At 45.6% G+C, this 21,207-nt stretch overlaps 1 protein-coding gene across 1 annotated transcript in view; it reads right to left on the bottom strand.

The window, feature by feature from the left end:
• Positions 1-3,716: 3,716 nt before the first annotated feature.
• Positions 3,717-21,207, bottom strand: part of Arntl2 (aryl hydrocarbon receptor nuclear translocator like 2) — a 46,524-nt gene continuing 29,033 nt past the window's right edge. The window contains exons 8-16 of the mRNA XM_032905416.1: positions 20,473-20,619; positions 17,018-17,258; positions 16,453-16,559; positions 15,900-16,050; positions 14,213-14,271; positions 12,027-12,135; positions 8,271-8,352; positions 6,295-6,400; positions 3,717-3,885 (exon numbers count right to left, since the gene is read on the bottom strand). Of these exons, the coding sequence (XP_032761307.1) occupies positions 3,749-3,885; positions 6,295-6,400; positions 8,271-8,352; positions 12,027-12,135; positions 14,213-14,271; positions 15,900-16,050; positions 16,453-16,559; positions 17,018-17,258; positions 20,473-20,619 (1,139 nt within the window). The 3' untranslated portion in view covers positions 3,717-3,748. The remainder of the gene's footprint in view (positions 3,886-6,294; positions 6,401-8,270; positions 8,353-12,026; positions 12,136-14,212; positions 14,272-15,899; positions 16,051-16,452; positions 16,560-17,017; positions 17,259-20,472; positions 20,620-21,207) is intronic.

Raw genomic sequence — 21,207 nt, 5'->3', positions numbered from 1 at the left:
CCTTTCAGACAGGGGGGACACAAGTGCCTCTCCCAGGCCCCAGGGAATGGGAATTAATCCAAGGAAAGCCCCTCAGAAAAGGGCGAGAGGTGCCCAGTAGCCACTCCAGCACTCTCTCTGCATTGTCTCTGGAGCGTTCTAGACATCAGCCCTGTTCTAAGGGTGGGCATGCCAAGACGCCTCAGCTCTCCAGCTGAGTCTGACGTGGGCCCCAGGGACACAGTAGGCTCAGGAGATCCTGTCCGGCTCACGCCCCAGTGCTGAGCTTGCCGACTGGGACTGCCGGTTTATTATTCATTCTGGTTTCAACAAGGCAGAGCCTCACCATGTTGCTCAGACCAGCTTCAAACTCACAGTGATCCTTCTGCCTCAGCCTCCTGAATTCTGGGACTGCAGGTACGGCTCTGTAAAGGAGACTATAAACAAACCCCTCCTCCTTATTCCACCAGCTCCTGCTTCTTCTATATTTCCTGATGTCTTCCTGTCTCTCAACAGGTTTCTGTATTTATCAGCCATATGGTGCCAGTATTGAACTAAAGCTTCATTTTGCTTCAGGCTATGATAAAATTCATGGCAACTTTGAAATCTCACTCTGGGGCCTAGAATTCTCAGAGATCTTTTTCACTCAGTCTCCGAGGACCAGAATCCCTCAGCCTTTCCTCTCTGGTTATATATATATATATATATATATATATATATATATATATATATATATATATATATCATCTACCTAGTAAAATGTCGTAGTGTGCTGCTGTCCTGGAGATACCATGTTTAAAACAATTAAAGAGGGCAAGGTATGGATGTGATCCCAAGACCTGGGAGAAGGAGCCAGGGCTGTGAGTTTGAGCCAAAAATAACATAATGGCTAAAGACTACACATACAATTAATTTTATTTTATTTTTTACTTAAACATTCGGACAGTTGAACCTGAACTTGTTAGTACAATATTTCATGCCTTTTGGTGATACCCTGCTTGAGCACCGGCGTCAGCCACAGGTACAGGTACAAAACCCACACATGGCAAATGACTGCAGAAATGGAGCCTGTGTCTACTACGGGCTCCACACTGTGGGTCAGAGTCATAAGATCAAAGCCAGGACCAGAGACCAAGCCTCTTACCATGAGGAAGCAGGCACAAGGATTCTCCAGACGGAAGTTGATGGGAAGTACTGCCCAGGCTCTTCCCCAACTCTGCTATGTTGTTCTTAGGGTCAAAAAATCCAAACCTGAGCCATTGCTCAATGGTGCAATCCTCAAACCAGCAGCTGGAACAGGAAGATTGCAGAAAGTTTTAGGCTAGCCTGGGATAGTGGGTGAGTCCAAATCTAGCCTGGGATACATTGTAAGGCCTTGTCTCAAAAACTCCATATGTACACACACACACACACACACACACACACACACACAGAGAGAGAGAGAGAGAGAGAGAGACAGACAGACAGACAGACAGACAGACAGACAGACAGACCAAACTACAGTGCTGTCTTTATGACACTTTGACACAATTTTTGGACAATTATTTCTTACTAAAATTTTAGCAAACATGGGAGAAAAAAAAGTAATATTGTGTAAGCTATGAAAATCTGTCCCACCAATGCAATGGAATCGACCAAACAGAAACAGACACACTGGAAGAGGACACTAAACATCGGAGGTTGGAGTATCACAGGGCATGGGGGTGGGGCTGGGGAGGGTGGATGCTGGGCCCAGGCTAGTGGGATTTGTAGGAAAACATTTCAGTGGACTGAAGAGGGGTAAGGATATCCACAGAGCTTGAACACAGCCATCTGCTCACGAGTCTCAGGAGCCGTCTGTCCTCTGGTTGAGAGAGGAACTGCCATTGTGAAAGGTGGTCCTGGCCCCTGAAGCTCCTCTCAGACGATGAGGGCTGTTCTACCTGCTTTTGTTTTGAGATAAGGATTCACACTATAGCCCAGGATGACCTAGAACTCCCAGCGTAGCCCAGGCAGACTTCAGACTCACAGGTCCTCCTACCTCAGCCTCCTGGTGCTGGGATTACAGATGTGCAACATCAGGCCTACTCCCTCTTTAGGACACATCACCAAGACATATTTTCCTCTAACACGAGCTGCTAGAAACCTGCCTGACTATGTGCTGTCCCCTCATGAAGTGTGTGGGCAGACCCTCTGGTGGACTCGGGAGAATGGTATCCTTCATGCTTCTTCAAGGTTGAGGCCTCCAAATCCCCTGACCCTTGGGCAGGGCTTCTTCAGCTTATGCTGAACCTGGATGTCTCGAGTGGAGCCCAGGAGGGGTGCTGGCCCCTCAACACCAAGGACATGTGTCATCTCAAGCAGTGTGCCGACACATCCTTAGGCACCCAGTCATTGCAAAACTGCATACCAGGACCCTGGCACGCTGGTGACACTTGTCAATCACAGGTCTGACAGAAGTTCTGCTTGATCTTCTATAGCCTGAGTAGTCGGCACAATGTCATTCTGGTGGCAGGGGAGGGGGCCAGATGTAACACCACAAAGGAGAGAGGGTGGATTTGAACCTGTATTGGACCCAAGGGCTTCCCCTCTCTATCCTAGCTTATCTAGCTTGCATTTGTAAAGCACAGAGTGTGTGTACTCGCCAAAGGCAATTAAATTAAAATACAAGGTAATCGGTGTGACTTGGGGGCCAGAGGAATGTCTTCATGGTTAAGAGCACTAGCTTCTCCAACTTCTCTTCCAGAAGTCCACACTGCAACTCCCAACTGTCTGTAATTCCAGTTCCAGGGGATCTGATGCCCTCTTGTGGCCTTTTCAGGTACAGGCATGTAAGTGGTGGTACACAGATATGCATGAAGGGAAAGACCACTGGCATACACAAAATAAAATAAAGAATGACTCCAGGCAAATAGGTAGAAATTTAAATAATCTTTTTATTTTATTTATTTTTTCATGAATCCCAGGCTGGGCTCCAATTTGCTATGTAGTCAAGGCTGGCCTTGAACTTACGAGCCTCCTGCGTGCTAGGATTACAAGTGTGCACCCCCACATCTTGTTTATAGTGCTAGGAACTGAGCCTGGGGCTTTGTGCATGCTAGGCAAGTTCCCTGTCAACTGAGCTGCATTCCTCGGCCAGAATTTCAAATCATCCTGACTCCTACACTCCGTTTAGCTATCGCTGGGTTAGTTGCTGTCTTAAAACGCCTTCTACAATCTAAGTTATTACTAGAAAGTTGGCTCCTAAGTGATTTCTCATTACCTCATGACGTCAGGGGCTGTACTTAAGCTGGAAATTGTGATGCATGGCTTTAATCTCAACACTTAGGAGGCAGAGGCAGGCAGGTCTCTGAGTGAGAGAGGCCAGCATGATCTACAGAGTGAGGTACAGGACTGCCAGGGCTGCACAGAGAAACCCTGTCTTGAAAAACAAAAACAGAAAATAAACTGAACAAAAACAAAACAAAAGTCCCAAACTCAAAAACAAAAGTATACAAAAAAATGTTTGGTAGTAGTTTCTGGCCAGAATATTTTAGCAAAACAAATATGGCAGCCTGACCCCGAAGGTGCTTGTTCATTGTGTGAAGAGGGATTGATAAACTTGTCTGTTTCTCTTTGGAGAAAGATGTCTGACTCCTCCACATCTCGGTGAAAGTAAAGTTCAGATACATAAAAAATCGGTAGACTCTTAATAAGAGATACAAAGTATCAATACAGTGCTCAAGAGTAGAGTGTTTTGTAAATGAAACACTCTGAAATGATTCGCACATTAGAGTTCAAAGTCAAAATGCTAGAGTGTCCAATGGATGTCACTGAAGTCCCCAGGGTCGCCCAGGCCCCCCTCTGCTTCGAGGTAATTCATGAATGTAGCCATGGCTGTGTCGTCGCTGTCACACAGGGCATCAAAACCCAGCTGGGCACTGTCACCTGTAAATTAAAACGCAGGGCTATGTAAGTACAGGGAGGTCGTTGATAAATGGAAAGATGGTTCAGAAGTTAGGAGCACTGGCTGCTCTTACAGAGGCTCCACGGGTGTGGGAGAGGGGCTCACAACCATCTGTAACTCCAGTTCCAGAGGATCGAGTGCCCTTTCTTAGCCTCTAGATGTAGGCACTAGACATGCGTGTAGTGTGCAGACATACATGTAGGCGGAACACTCGTGCACATAAAATAGATCTAAAAACTTAACTATAGTTAAGAACAGCTAAGCCAATGGCAGGGTCCGCGGGTCTGTTAGTGAAGTGCTTGCCTAGCACGCACGAAGCCCTGAGTTTGATGCCTAGCACTGTATAAACCAGGCACGGTGGTGTCCACCTGTCATCCCAGCATGAGGAGGGAGAAGCAGAAGGTCCAGGTGATCCTTAGCTACGTGCATTTGTGAGCCCAACCTGGGATACAAGAGGTAAGCCTGGGTGAGGCTCAGCTTTTTTATTTTATTTTATTTTATTTTATTATCTGCATTGATGTTTTGCCTGCACATACGTCTGTGTGAGAGAGTCAAATACTGGAGTTACAGACAGTTGTGAGCTGCCATGTGGATGCTGGAGATTGAACCCAGACCCTCTTGGAAGAACAGTCAGTGCTCTTAGCCATTGAGACATTTCTCCAGCCCCCGAGACTTAGCTTTAATTGTCAACTTGCTGCAACCTAGAATCTGGGAAGAGAGTCTCACTGGGATTGTCTGGACCTGTGGGAAGGTCTGTGAGGAATTTTTACAAAAGAGCCCCCTTAACTGTGGGTGTTAGCACTTCCTGGGCTGTGTCCTGAACTGTGTGAGTCCACAAAAGCAAGACGAGCACGTGAGTGTGAGTCATCTCTGTCTGCTCTTGACCTTGGCTTGACTAACAGCTCCCCCTCAGTGATGGACCGTGACCCGGAACTGCAAGCTTTCTCCCCTCCTCGCTTTATCACGGTGACAGGAACTCGGAACGGTCTTTAAACAGTCTTTAACATCAGGTAAAGCCAAGGAGAGGCCACACGGCGCAGTTTGAGAAGGTGAGATACATGTCTTAAATTGCAGAAGTGGGCTTTTTTCAATATCATTTTATTGTACACATATGTGTGTCTTGCCTGCATGTATGTCTGTGTGTCATGTACATCCAGTACCAGAGGAATTGCCGTGTGCGTGCTAGGAATTGATCTTGGGTCCTCTGCAAAAGCAGGCCGTGTCTTAACCACTGAGCCACCGCTCCAGGGCCCTGACAGGTTCTAAATGAGCTAGTCTTATGTATTTCCTACACAACACATGGCTGAATGAAGGGCAGACCCCCCCCCCAGACTATTGTGAGTTGGAGCCGAAAAGACATTTGCCTGCCTACACTGTGGACAAAGATCTCAAGTGGAGCCCGAGACAGAGCAACAAATTCCAAAACTCTGAGAAGCCAGAGATTGACAAAGGAAATGAGGGACTGGAAAGATGGCTCAGTGGTTAGAGGTCTGCTCTCCTAGAGGTCCTAAGTTCAGTTCCCAGCAGGGTTTGATACCCTGGAACTGGAGCTACAGATGGTTATGAGCCAGCATCTGGATGTTGGGAACTGAACCAGAGTCCTCTGCAAGAGCAGTAAATTCTCTTAACCACTGAGCCATCTCTCCAGTACTCCTACACTTTTACTTCATTTTATTTTACTTTTTAGCAAGAGTCTTTTAGAGTTTCTTGGTAGTTCTTAAGAATGGACTTTTTTTTTTCCTAGATGGAAATACTTTTAAAGTTTTATTTGAATTATGCGTACTCAGCAAAACCCCAAACTGGCTCAACGGATGGTGCCTGACTCCTTTGTGACAGGTTTAGTGAGTGACGCGCATCTTAGTAACAAGAATAACTGATTGGGGCAGGAGAGAGCTCTTCCAGCGAAGCCTTGTTTGATTCCCAGCACCCACGTGGCACCTCACGACCCGTAGCTCAGGTTCTAGGGGAGACAATGACCTTTCTGAGAAGACTGCATGCATGTGGAGCACAGACATGCATGTAGGAGAAAACACTCATACACATACAATAAAAATAAGATAACCATAAAAAGACAGTGACCACTGACCATTGTATTAGGACCCCAGGTGCTGAAATCCTAGGGATGTTTTGGGAGGAGGCTTTTTGAGACAGGGTCTTTCTATTAGCCCTGGTTGGCGTAGCGGTCACTACGTAGCCCAAGATAGCCTTGAACTCACAGTAGTGCTCTGCCTCAACTCCAAATGTTGTGATTACAGGAATGCACTCGCTGATGGGGAAAAAAAAAAGGTCTTGTTTTAAAAACTACTTGCTTCTTCCAAAGCCCCCTGTGTTTAAGAATACAGTGTCAAAGACAGAGGCTTTGGGAATGTCTGGTGACAGAGACCACTTACTGAGGAGTGGCTCGTGACAGTGGGCGGGCTCAGCACTCTGGTGTTGCCTGGCAGCCTCCAGGCCCTCTGTTTCAGGACTCAGTGCAAAGAGCTCCCCAGTGGACACCTGGAAAGACAGGACAGAGAGGTCCTACCTGAGCACCGTGAGACCCACCGGGTGCTGTCAGAGAGGCCAGCACCAGTACCTCCATTAGCTGTGGGTGAGTACTCTGGTGCCGCACACCCTGAGCTCCACTCTGAGTGTATGTGCATGCCTGTGTGTGTGTGTTTGTGTGTGTGTGTATGTGTGTGTGTGTTTGTGTGTTGTTTGTGTGTTCTTGTGTGTTTGGTTTGTGTGTGTGTGTGTATTTGTGTGTGTGTGTGTGTGTGTGTATGATTGTATGTGTGTGTATGTGTGTATGTGTGTGTATGTTTGTATATGTGTGTGTGTATGTGTGTAGGTGTGTATATGTATGTGTGTATATGTAGGTGTGTATGTGTGTGTATGTGTAGGTGTGTATGTGTGTATATGTGTGGGTGTGTGTGTATGTGTGTGTGTGTATGTGTATGTGTGTGTGTATGTGTGTGTATGTGTGTGTGTATGTGTGTGTGTATGTGTGTGTGTGTATGTGTATGTATGTGTGTATGTATGTGTATGTGTGTGTATGTGTGTGTGTATGTGTGTGTGTGCACGCACGTACATGCATACGCATGGGTGTATATCACAGCTATGCACATGTGGAGGCCAGAAGATTTTATTATAATGGCTTATATGTACATTCCTATGAGATTACTGTATTTGCTAAATGAATAAATAATAAGATAGGAAGACATGTTATATTTCCATTCAAGTTTTATCCATATCATGTGATGTTTGTGTTTTCCAGCCTGTATTCCCCATCACATCTTCTCCTCCCCCTCCCCCTCCCCCCTCGCCTTCCTCCTCCTCTTTTCCTCTTTCCCCTCCCTTGCCCCTCCTCCTTCCCCCTCCCCTCCCCTTCCCTTTCTCCCTCACCTTCCTCCTCCTCCTCCTTTTCCCTCTCTCTCCCCTCCTCTTTCCCCCTCCCCTCTCCCTCCCCCTTCTCCTCTCCCTTCTCCTCCCCCCTCCCCCTCCCACTCCTGTACTCTCACTGGCCACCTCATGCTGTCTACACTAGGATTGTCACGCATCTAAGACTTCCAGATAGCACTAGGCTTAGTGTCCTTGACCCCACATGGGGATCAAACCCAGGTCCTCCCATGCGCCAGCCAAGAGCTCTACCACTAAGCTATCCATCCATCCCTTTACACTTCTTAATTTTTAAACCCTTTTCATTTTGAGACCGGGTCTCAGTAAGTTGCCTACGGCAGCTTTGAGGTCACTCTTTCTGCCTGCAGGGTCCTGATTTCCCAGTCTCCACCTCTCGAGCTGCTGTAGGGCAGTGTGGTCCACCAGCCCGTGGCATAATTACTACACATAGCTGTGTTTATCCATCTGACCAGGTGGCCCCGGTACTTGTTCCATGGCCTATTTAAATCCTTCAAACTACATGAGTACTCAAGCCACCAGGTTAGCATCTGTGATGATCGTGAAAGCTCCCACTCTCTGAGCACCTGGCAGGTGTGGCAGACACCATTTGGAGAGTTTTGGTTTTAAGAGGTATGGTGATCCCGGCATAAGGAAATCCTCAGTACACAGTGAGTTTGCAGTCAGCCTGGGCTACATGGGACCCTATCTCAAAAAAAAAAAAGTTTTTGGTTTACATTGATCATCTAATGGGGGGGTGGGGTATGCTATTACCACACCTGCCTCACAAGTGAGGAAACTGAGGCAGAGCTCAAATTCTGAGCCCACTGTTACAAAGACTAGGTTTGTGAGCCCCGCTCTGGAGCCCTTTCGTGTGCCTCTGACCATGTCTCCTGTGACCATGTCCTTAAGACGGCCAAGTTAGCAGAAAGGTCCGTATATCTTTATAGAACGGCCTGACACAATGCAAATGAACGTTTGCTTCACTCACGGGCACAGGGGCGCTCCCGCAGTTTCCACTGTGCTTATCTCTCACTGAAGGGTTTGCGTCTTCTGGGGATGAAGAGTGTGACCTGGAAAGAGAGACAAGCGATATTTATTCCTCAGACAGGATTTTAGGAAGAAATTCTCTCCTCTGAATGCATCATATGTCACCCATAAACAATGACAAGGAACCTCAGACTGAATACTCAGTGTTCAGTACTCAAGACCAGCTGACTTCTTTTTTTTTTTTCTCTATGCATTTATTACAATAGGAATAAATGAGTGAACATTTAAGTGAAACAATGATGGTGGTTTTATCTTGAATAATTCCCTTAATTACCCTTGAGACATCAGCATCCTCATTTCAGACACTTCATATCTGAAGATAATCTGGAAGCAAATGGTTCTGCCTTGGTCCCAAAAAAGTTAATATTTGCGTGATTCAGAAATCATTGATTCATTACTTGAGGTTGATTTTTAGTTTTCTCTTGAAACTAATGGGCATTCAGAAGCAGAATGGCATCCTACACATTCCGGGATTAATTTACTCAGCGTAACTGGAAGTTTCATTGTTTTGCAGCTTCATTCTTTTTCCTCCATCTTTATTAAATTGGGTATTTCTTTTTTTTTTTTGTGGACTTTTTTTTTTTTTATTAACTTGAATATTTCTTATATACATTTCGAGTGTTATTCCTTTTCCCGGTTTCGGGCAAACATCCCCTCCCCCTCCCTTCCTTATGGGTGTTCCCCTCCCCACCTCCCCTATTGCCGCCCCTCCCCCAACTGTCTAGTTCACTGGGGTTCAGTCTTAGCAGGACCCAGGGCTTCCCCCTTCCACTGGTGCTCTTACTAGGATATTCATTTTGCTACCTATGAGGTCAGAGTCCAGGTTCAGTCCATGTATAGTCTTTAGGTAGTGGCTTAGTCCCTGGAAGCTCTGGTTGCTTGGCATTGTTGTACATATGGGGTCTCAAGCCCCTTCAAGCTCTTCCAGTTCATTCTCTGATTCCTTCCACGGGGGTCCTGTTCTCAGTTCAGTGGTTTGCTGCGACCAGCTGACTTCTTACAAGGCAGACTTATTGTTGACCCTGGAGTGCTGAAAACACTCCACGCATACACAAATGCCATGGTGTGTGCTCACCCACACACACATGCATGCTGTGCATGCACTGACCCACACATACAAGTTGTGTATTCACTGACACACACATGCATGATGTGTATGCACTGACACACACACACATACATGCTATGTACACATGGACACACACGAGCATGCTGTGGCATGCACTTACCCACACACAAACACATACACAAAATAAGTAAACCAGATGTGATAATTTTTTTTTTTTTTTGGTTCTTTTTTTTCGGAGCTGGGGACCGAACCCAGGGCCTTGTGCTTCCTAGGTAAGCGCTCTACCACTGAGCTAAATCCCCAGCCCCTAATTTTTTTTAAAGTAAGATGCACAAGCAGACCCCTGGCTTCAAACCACCACTGGAGGAAATTAAGAAACTCAGCTGAGGCCAAGATGCCAAGCAAGCAAGGTGTGGGCTAGCTCTGACTACTTCCTTCGCTATTTCTCCACTTCTGCCTTTTTCTATACCATAAATATAGATTAATGTGTGAGTTTCTCCTTGCATGTATGTCTGAGCACCATGTGCATGCCTGGTGCCTTTGGAGCCCCCGAGAGAGAGTCAGATATCCCAGGACTGGAAGAACGAATGGTTCTAAGCTGCCATGTGGATGCTGGGAATTGAACCTGAGTCCTCCTAACTGCTGAGCAATCACTCCAGCCCCTCTGTACATGGCAAAGTTTTCTATGTGGTTGCATTAGAGGGAATCACTTGGTAATTTAAAACCCTCTTCAGCAGCACAGCCAACACGTTATATATATGTGTATGTGTGTGTGTGTATGTATATATGCATATATGTGTGTATATATATATGTGTGTGTATTATGTGTATGCATATATGTGCATATTGAGACAAGGTCAACTGTGTAGCCCAGGCTGACCTGGACCTTACTATGTAGATCAGGCTATCTTTGAACTCATTGAGCTCCTCCCGCCTGTATCTCTCAAGAGCTGGAATTAATGGAGTGCACTACTATGTCCCACCTAAATATATCTTGTTTTTATAGATAAGGCCTCTGAATGTAGCCCAGGCTAGCCTCAGGCTCAGAAGGTTCATCGTCCTGCCTGAGCCCCAGGATGACAGATGTGCACCACACCTGGTTTTTTCTTATTCTTATGCATTGTGTCTAATTTCCATCCAAAGTTATTTCACTAATTTATACTTTCTAAAGAACTGAGGGATCTGTTTTTTTTCACTCTCTTCAACATAGAGGATTATCCAACTTTCAAATCTTTCATACTCTCCTAAGTGAAAAAGATCTGGACCCATTGTCTAATTGTGTGTACATCCGTTTAAATATGGAAATGAACAATTTCTAATGTTTCTTGGCCATTCTCTCTATATTTGTCGTGCCCACAATTTAGCATCAAAACAATTCAGCTATTCTAAGAAACTGTTTTATTTTATTTATTTTAATTTTATAGCTATGAGTGTTTGCCTGCACGCATGTATGTGCACATGTATGAAGTGCCTTTGGAGGCCAGAAGGAGTTGGTTCTCCTGGAGCTAGAGTTACAGACTGTGAGCCATTGTGTGGGTGCTGGGAACTTAAGGTAGGTTTCCTACAAGAACAACACGTGCTCTTAACTGCGGAGTCATCTCTCTGGCCACCCACAAAACTATTCAATAACTCTTCTCTATGCTTTACATGAAGTTTAAAGTCTAAGTATATAAAATTTAATATGTTTGTGATGTAAAATTCTTTATCCATTAAAGATGGTTATTATACAAAGAGCACACCTTCTGGTTCATGTTTATTTATTTTAACTTTATTGTAATAGTGTAGTTTATGCTTCAGTTTTGAACTCTTATGCAACTGAATTTATCATTTTTTCTTCCTGAATTCTGGATTTCATATGATGTTTAGAAATAACTTGTCAAAAATAAGATTATAAAAGTCCTTATCTGGATTACCCGCAACTACTTGTAACGCCAGTTCCTGCGATCTGATGCCTCTGCCCCTGCAAGCAAGCTACTCATAGGCACATCCCCAGCCACCCCGTTCTGTGCTACCACATGCTGGTACACTTACACACACACACACACACACACACACACACACACACACACACATACATACACACACATACACACACACATACACACACACACAGACAGACACACAGACACACGACACACACACACACAGACACACACACACACACAGACACACTTATACACACAGACATACACACACACAAACATACACACACAGACACAGACACACACATAGACACACACACAGAGACACACACAGGCACACACACACACACACATAGACACACACATACACACAGACATATACACATACATACACACAGACATATACACACACACATACACACAGACAGACACACACATACACACACACAGACACACACACACACACACACACACACACACACACACACACACAGACACACACACACACACACACACACACACACACACACAGACATACACACACACACACACAGACACACACACACACACAGACATACACACACACACACACACAGACATACACACACACACACACACACACACACAGGAGAATGACTGATCTATGTGCTGGTTTGTAACTACAGCAACCATTTATACGAGAATATTTGCTGTAATAAAACCTTACCTCCGTAAACTCAGAACCTCATTTGCAATATCTGTTCCAATACTCCCAGCGCCAAGTAAGGTCCCTGTGGGTACGCCCGGCACACTGACGCAGGGTTGTCTAAATGAGTCTAGGCAACAGCACAAGAGAAAAGTCAGTGGAGGGCACTAAGGAGAGCACAGACCTAGTTAATGGCTTTCTTTCTATGCAGATAATTTCCTAGTCTCCTGAAAAGAAATAGATGGTCCCATACCTTAAAATACCAGAAAACATGTGACCTTTCATTCCACAATTCCCAAAGCTTGAGACGCTGTGAGCGGCGATCGCAGATGTGTGCAGAGTCACCAAGGGCACAGCCGCGACCTGTGACCTCCAGCCTGGCCAGGGAAACGCCACCTCATATCTCATAGTTCCTCTTGTGTTGTTGTTTATGTTTATTTTGTTGTATGTGTATGAGTGCTTGCCTGTATGTATGTAGATGCATCAAATGCATACGGGGCCCATGAAGGTCAGAAAAGGGCATGGAATCACCCAGGGTTACAGGTAACTGTGAACCACGATGTGTGGAGAACCAACCTCGGGTCCTCTCCAAAAGCAGCCGGTACTCCGGACCCCTGAGCCATCTCTCCTGCCCCAGGCGTGTGTTTGTCTACCTGTTCTAGACAAAACAGGGTTTCTCTGTCTATCCCTGGCTCTCCTGGAACTCTGCAGACCAGGCTGGCCTCAGACTCAGAGATCTGCCTGCTTCTGCCTCCTGGTTTTCGCTTTGTTTTATTTAGACAGTGTCTCAAGCGGCTGAGGCTGGCCTCTTACTCCTAATCTTCCTGACTCCGCCTCCCAAGTGCTGGGATTACATCAGATGTCGTCACCTCCATATTCAGATACAACATACATTTTGCATACAAAACATGAACAGATCCCTGTAGCTTAAAACAAACAAACCCTGAGATGGAAAAACAGGCCGTTCGTGACAGTCTCTCATTTGTCTAGTGGTAAGCCATGGACACCGTGGATAAGGCTGGAGGGCCGGTCTGTTTGCGAGGAACTCTGTCCTCCGGGGAACCATCAGGTGAGCAGCAACTTGTGTGTGGTGCCGTGTTACTCTACAGTAGAGACATGGACCAGGGGCTCCGGCACCTCAAGGGAATATTGTTCCCGGAAATTTCCTATGGGGTCTCTGCGCCTTCTGAACATGGTCTCTTGCTCATGATTGTGGGTGTGAATGAAGTATGTGGCTGCCTGCATGTCACAGCATACACTTGGAGGGCAAAGGACCATGTGTGGAAGTCTGTCCTCTCCCACCTTGTTAGTCCTTTGGAGGCAAACACCTTTACCTGCTGGGCCACCCCACAGGCCCTCAGTTTTTAGTGTATGTGAGTGTATGATATGTATATATAATATGTATGTGGTGTGTATATATGTGTATGTGTTTACATGTATGATACATGCATTTGTATGCATGTCTATGTGTGTTTGTGCTTACATGTGTGTATGATGTGTGTGTATACATGTGTAGGTGTATAGGTATGTTTTGATGTTTATGTGTATAGTGTGTATGTGTTTTGATGTGTACAATGTATATGATACGCATATATATGATATATGTATATATGACATGTGTATAATATATGTGTATGATGTATATATATATGATGTATGTATGTGTATCTGATATCCATGTGTATGATATGCATATGTATGATATATGTGATGTATATGTGTATGTATATATGAGATATATGTGTATTATATATGCATGTATGAAGTGTGTATGATATATGCATGATGTGTGTATGATATGTATATATGATGTATATATGTGTGTATATGTATATGATATGTGTGTATATACTATATGTATGTGTGATGTGTATATGATATATGTATGTGTGATGTCTGTATGATGTATGTGTGTAGTGGTAGAGGACAGAAGAAACACTGTGATGTCCATCTTTTCCTTCCACCTTCATGTGTGTCTTGGGAATTGAACTCAGGTCATCTGTACACAAGAAGTGCCTGGACTTCCTGAGCCACCTCTCCTGCCCGATCTCTTTCTATAGCCAAATGCACAGAGCCTGTCCAGTCAAAATGTTTTCTAACATGCACTGAAAATTGTCTCCTTTCTTAGACAGAAAAGCGTATCTTCATAAAATCCGCACTAGATGGTGCATCTGAGTTATAACCCCTGACCAGAAGCTCCAGTTTACCTTCAGAGGACTGGCTGCTGTGGCACTGAGGCATGGATACTGCAGTCTCACTGCGCCCCCTGGAGGTCAGAAAAGCACATGAAATTCCCTGAGGGGCAGGAAATCTGTTAATGCATCCACACTGGCTCCAAGTATTTGATTTGCCAGTTTTCCACTCATTTATATTTTATTGTTCACGTCAGCTAAGATTGGGATCTGTGGCAAATGCCCTACTGGTCTCACTTCCACAGTGACAGTTCACCTAATCGAAGGTCCACAGTTGTATGGGAATGGCTGACAGGGAGCATGATGTTACATGCCTCCTAGTACTGTGCAAATATGCATAAGATAGGAAAAAGTAGCTGGCCTGACAAAACCTTACACCAACTCAAAAACAGCAGGACAACAAAGCTCAGGCCAGGCTGAATGGGCAGTGAGCTCCAGGCTAGAGGAGAGCATCCCCTGAGGACACTGGCGGATATCTGCTCGCTCTTGGCTGTACTGGGCACAGCTCCTTTTCACACAGAGGCACAGAAAATGCACTGTTTCTTTTATGTTTTGTTTTTTGTTTCAAGACAAAGTCTTTCCTGGCTATCCTGGAACATTTTCCCTCAAACTCAGAGAACTACCTGCCTTTTATCCTTAGTACTGGCGTTAAATGCATGTGCCCAGCCTTCCCTTCTCCCTACCAATGCTGGGGACTGAACCAAGGGTCCTGTACATGTTAAGCAAGCACGCTACCACTGAGCTATATCACACCTACCACCCCTCCCTGCTTTCTCCTCCTCCTCCTCCTTTTACTCCCCCTCTTCCTCCTCCTCCTTCTCTTCCTCCTTCTTCCTTCTCCCCTTCCTCTTTCTTTCTTTCTAGCTTTCTTTCTTCCTCTTTTTGTTTTTTATTTTTTCTGAGACAAGGTCTCATACAGTCTAGGCTGGCCTCAAACTCCCGATGTAGCCAAAAACGACTTTGAATTTCTCATCCTTCTGCCTCTGTCTCCTAAGTGCCAAGAACATAAGTGTGCGTGACTATGCTTACCTTTCCCACCAGGGATTATACTAAGTGTGAAGGGTAGATTACAAAAGGCCACCATTCCGCTTAATCTGAACAGCTAGTGTTAAGGGGGAGTAAAGGAAGTTCTCAGACTGCAGCCACGGCAGCCTCTGGCTCTGTTCTGTGGACTGAAAATACCTGGGGAATTCTGCATTTTCCCCAAACACAGAGACTTTTTTTTTTTTTTTTTTTGCTGTTGTTATTCCTAAATGACCTGGAACAACCACCATTTTCATGGTTTTACATTGTATCAGGGATGGTAACTAATGTAGCCATGATGACTTTACATTGTATCAGGGCTGTAACTAATGTAGCCATGATGACTTTACATTGTATCAGGGCTGTAACTAATGTAGCCATGATGACTTTACATTGTATCAGGGCTGTAACTAATGTAGCCATGATGACTTTACATTGTATCAGGGCTGTAACTAATGTAGCCATGATGACTTTACATTGTATTAGGGGCTGTAATTAATGTAGCCATGATCGGGGGATGGATATGGGAGAAGCCCACATCGGGTATCTGTGCCCCATCCGGAGAAACTGAGCTGTCATGTAGACAGAGGGCCAAGCAGTTGTAAAGGCTTCCTAAGAGAAGCAGAGCTACTCACTTGAAATTAGGTCAGAGGTCTTAAGAGCACAGAAAACTACTCACAAAACCAGCGTGTTGACAGACACGATGTACTCCAGCTTTTTGGTCCAAGGGTTAGTGAAACTGAACCACTTGCTCTTCAGAGTCACAAAGGAGCCATCCTTCACTCTGAATTTGTATGAGTCTGTAAGTATTTTCTCCTTACTCTGCAGAACTTCACAGGAAAAGCTGCAGTCAGTGGAATAGCCTACACACAAAAGCCAGGAGTAGTGGGGTCATGCCCGTAATCCCATCACCAGAGGCTGGAGAGGGTACATGCTGGTTCCAGGGGCCATGCTGAAACCCAGACCAAAACCAAACACCAAACCCAGACCAAGGCCTTGAGAATCAATTCAAGTTTTAGATTTCATAAGGAATGAGAAATTAAGAGTTGATGGTATAATGATTTCTTTCTTTCTTTAGACAGGGGTTTGCTGTGTAGCCCAGGCTAGCCTGGGACTCCTGATTCTCTTCTGTCACCTCTCAAATACTGAGATTTCTGAGTGTGACCCATCACACCTGGCTGAAGTCATCATTTTAAATTACCCTCAAAGCACCTCATCAATGAATCACCTACCTGCTTTGTGCTTGTCAGTCAAATTACTGTGGTCATCCTGATGAAAATATTCATAACACGAAGTTCCCAAAAGTTCCTGAGGCAGGTATCCTAAAATTGCTGTTGCCCTGGTTTTGAAACAGAAAAAAACATCATGACAGTTGCTGACGGTGATGCCTACCAGAACACTGCAGGACCAGCACAGGTGGGACTGCAGGGAAGCAGCCTGGGAAAAGAGCTAGCCTGGGCTCTTACAGGCTGCCCTGGCCCTCCCCATCCACAGACAGCCTGCAAACAGGACCCCAGGTAAGGTCCCATGACGTCCTGCTGATGCCTGTACAGGGAACCATCGGTACCACCAAACCCGTGGCCATGGAGCAGGGCAGACTCAATACCACTTCTAGGAAACATTTTCTCAAGTTTGCCCTCCAGCCCTACCAAAATCACCAACATCACCATCTCCGTATTTCACTTAAGTTGTATTTCCCCTTCTCAAACCCTAATTAGGAAAAAAATGCAGTAGAGCTACCAAGGCACACTTCTGCCGCTCCAGAGGCCTCTGGGAAGCAAAGCATTGAGCGTTTACCTTTGGTCGACGTAGACGAATTTCCCGTTCATTGCGAATCGGGTTATGAACTCAGCCGGTCTCACGTTGATCTTGCCATTCTTCTGGGGGACAGTGTATGGATGTAACCGTCCCATAGCCACAAGGCAGGTAAGAGGACCACTGTCTTTCCCACTGCCCATCTCTTTCTCCGTGCCCACAACATTCGGTGGCCAGCTTCTCAAGTATCCAGTGCAATGGATGGTGTGGAATTTTCTATGGTCTAATGAAAAATCATAGCAAGACACTTGGGTCACTGTGGATGCTGATGTTACCCCCACATCCTCCTCCCTCTTCCCTTTTCCTTCCTTCTCCCTCCTCCTTCTTCCTCCTCATCCCCCTCCTCTTCTCTCTTTCTCCTCTCCTTCTCCTTCCTCGTCCTCCTCCTCCCTCTTTGCTTTTTTTCTTTTCTTTTCTCTTTTCTTTTCTTTTCTTTTTTCTTTTCTTTTTTTGAGACAAATGTATTCTGAAGCCCAGGCTAGCCTCTAACTAGCTCCCTATATACACCAGGCTATCCTCTAATCCATGATACTATTGCCTCAGCCCCCTAAGTGATTTCCTATTCCATTCTGTCTGTCTGCTAGGAAACTTGCAAATATCTTACTGTAGTTTGTGATGGTGATGAATTGACATATATGGTTATAGTAGGACTGCAGAAATATTTGGTGAGCAATTGGAAACACAATAAAAGGTATATATGAAAAAAGAAAAATTCCAAGCAATTAACTCCCATGAAACAGCTTGTCAGACTGGCCCACCAAAATAAAAAAGGAGAAGAAATCCTATGCTCAAGCACAGGAAAGATCAGGAAAACAAAGAGCTAGTGCACAGGCTTAGAAGATACGTGGTGCACACATGACACACGCCTCATAAAAAGTGACTTAGAGGTTAAAGAGCAGCGAAAATCCTGTTACAGGTTGTTTAAAATGTCCATTTGTGGCTGGACCTGCAACGGCCTTGGCACTATTCAGAAAGGCTGATAGCATACTAGCAGGCTTCATTATTAGTGTGATTGAGTGTCCGATATGTGTGGGGCACACGTGCCATGGCCTCCATGTGGAGCTCAGGGGACATCGTTGAAAACTTGTTCTCTTCTGCCTTCATGTGGGATTAGACTCAGGTGGCCAGGCTTGTGGGACAAAGGCCTCTACCCATCACACCATCTTGTTGGTCCTCAGCAATAAGGCTTTTTAACAAAATGGTTTTTTGAACAGAAAAGGATGCAAACCATTACAAGGAGCAAGCCATGAGGAGCAAGCCAGTAAGCAGCACTCCTCCATGGCCTCTGCATCAGCTCCTCACTCCCAGGTTCCTAGCCTGCCTGACTTCCTGTCCTGGCTTCCTTCAATGACGGACTGCAATGTGGAAGCATAAGCCAAACAAACCCTTTTCTTCCCCAGCTTGCTTTTTGGTCACGGAATTTCACTATAGCAACAGAAACCTTCACTGAGACACTGCCCGGAAGAAGAAATACAAATGGCCCCCATGCATCACAACAATTGCTATCAGCCATTAGGGGGAAGCAAATCCAAAGGATGAGTTACTACTCTGTCCCAGTTAAAACAGCTGTAATCAAAAGGACAAGTAGCAGACCATGGGGACTCTGTGGAGAAAGAGGGAGTCACTCAGACAGTCCCAGGGAAGCATTGTTAATAGCCTCACGGAAAACAGTATAGAAATTCTTCAAAGAGCTACAGTATCATGAGATCCAGCTACCCCACTTCTGGGTGTATATCCAAAGAGACAAAGTCAAGGTACAAAGAGATACCCAAATGCCCATGTTTAAAGCACACACACAGACTCATAGCTACGAGGGGAATCAGCACAGGGACCTGTCAGCAGACACACGGATAAAGAGCAGATGTGGGAGTATAGGAACAATGGAATGCTGCTCACATGAAGGAAAAGAACAGAGGGCAGCTAAGGACACTGTGTTACACAAAGTCAGAAGGACAAGCACCATGTATTCACTCACTCTCATACACAAACCACTGGTCTACCTGTGGTTAAAACAGCAATTACTGGGGAACAGCTCTGCATCACACAGAGCCAAGGGCAGTAGGGAGACGCATGGGCGTTTACTAAACCTCTCTGTGTCTCCTTGATTGTAAGACAGAGATATGGAGAACGCTTTCAGAGTAAATGCTAAGTGTGTGAGCATGGGTGATTTTCTTCATGCATGGTTAAAAAATGGATTTTGGACCAAAATCTGTAAATAAATAGAGTCATGCAGTCCTGTATACAAGACTCCTTTAAGTCAGGTGAGGTGGTCCAGCACTGGGGAGGCTGAGGCAGGAGGATGAAGACTGGATACACTATATCTCCTACCCACTGGACTACAGAGTAAGATGTCTCAAAAAGAAGCAAGCAGGAGGCTGGAGGGATGGTTCAGCAGTTAGGAGTGTCTGGCTCCTTCAGAGGACTCCGGTTCAGTTACCAGCACGCGCATCAGGCAGCCTACAGCTGACCGAAACATCAGCTCTAGGGAATCTGGTGCCCTCTGTAGGCACTGGACTCACATGTACGGGTGTGGGTTCTCTCTCTCTCTCTCTCTCTCTCTCTCTCTCTCTCTCTCTCTCTCTCTCTCTCTCTCTGTTTCTGTCTCTCTGTTTCTCTGTCTCTGTCTCTCTCTCTGTCTCTCTCTCTCTCTCTCTCTCTCTCTCTCTCTCTCTCTCTCTCTCTCTCTCTCTCTCTCTCTCTCTCTCTCTCTCTCTCTCTCTCTCTCTCTCTCTCTCTCTCTCTCTCTCTCTCTCTCTCTCTCTCTCTCTCTCTCTCTCTCTCTCTCTCTCTCTCTCTCTCTCTCTCTCTCTCTCTCTCTCTCTCTCTCTCTCCCTCTCTCTCTCTCTCTCTCACACACACACACACTTGAAAAGTAAGGTAAAAAATTATTTTAGTGCTGAGCCTAGTATCATGCACCTTTAATCCCAGCACTCAGGAGGCAGAGGTAGATGGAGCTGTGCATCGGAGGCTAGCCTGGTCTACATAGTGAGTTCCTGGGTAAGGCTACAAAGTGAGACCTTGTCTCAAAACAAAAACAAAACACAAAAAGGTTTTTTTTTAGAGAGGTTGAACTTTGTTGTTGCTTGAGTTTTTATTTTACTATTTTATTTTTGAGATAGGGGCCTTACTATGTAGCCCTGCTGGCCTTGAATTCACAGAAGCTGCCTCTGTTTCCTGAGTGCTAAGCTCCCATCATGACTGGCCCCAAATCTAACTTAAGCTCTCTCTGCTACAGGTTCAGGTTCAGGAGCGCAACAGGTTTGTGCACCTGGTGGTGAGCCAGCGTAAATAATTTTGGTTTAAAAACGCTCTTGCTTAGATGCTTTGAATCCTATTTCTTGCCTTGACTACGGAATTTACTTTTTCCTGGATAGAAACTACTTAGGACCTTGAGTTTTGCACCAGCTCTTAATCGCCGGCTCTCCCGGGTGTCCCACCTTTCTTCTTTGAACAGGACGAGCATCGTTGCTCTTCTTTGACGGGGACTGTACAGCTGCTCTTCATTCTAAAGAAGAAAGATCGTCTGGAGCCAGAATGCACGCGTGATCGCCCAGTATGGGGGTGACCGTGAACCTGAGGAGAGGCTTTCACAGCAGCAGGAATGAGAACAGAATAATCACAGACGTGCTTACAGCACTGCCCCCCGCACCCCGCCCTCAGTTCCTTTCACTCTTCTTCCCTTCTCTCTTTTTTTTTTTTTTTCCTCTTTTTTTCGGAGCTGGGGACTGAACCCAGGGCCTTGCGCTTGCTAGGCAAGAGCTCTACCACTGAGCTAAATTCCCAACCCCCTTTCTTCCCTTCTCTTAATTCATCCTTGCGCATGCTCGTGCGCATGCTCGAGCGTCGCGGTGGTTATGACTGGCCTGATGTGGGTTCTGGGAATCAGTTCCGGTCTTCTGGAAGAGCAGCAAGCCTTGTTAGCTCTCCATTGCCTTCTAGTGTTTTAACATCATCAGGTATATTCGGTTTGTGTTTGCCTGGCAGTGTTTCGTTTTCGAGACGAGAGTGTAGTTCCACTGGCCTCAAACCTCAGTATTCCCCAATGTACCTCTACATTAGAGTGTTGGAGTCGCAGGCACGCATCACCACACTCGACAATTTAAAACACTTGCAATTTATCTTAGTACTTCCTTCAGGGAGCGGACAATACAGTTTACAGGAAATGAAAATTT

This window comes from Rattus rattus, chromosome 6, assembly GCF_011064425.1.
Source record: "Rattus rattus isolate New Zealand chromosome 6, Rrattus_CSIRO_v1, whole genome shotgun sequence".
Lineage (NCBI taxonomy): Eukaryota > Metazoa > Chordata > Mammalia > Rodentia > Muridae > Rattus > Rattus rattus.
Note: the sequence above shows the minus strand (reverse complement) of the source record. Positions and strands in the feature narration are given on the sequence as shown.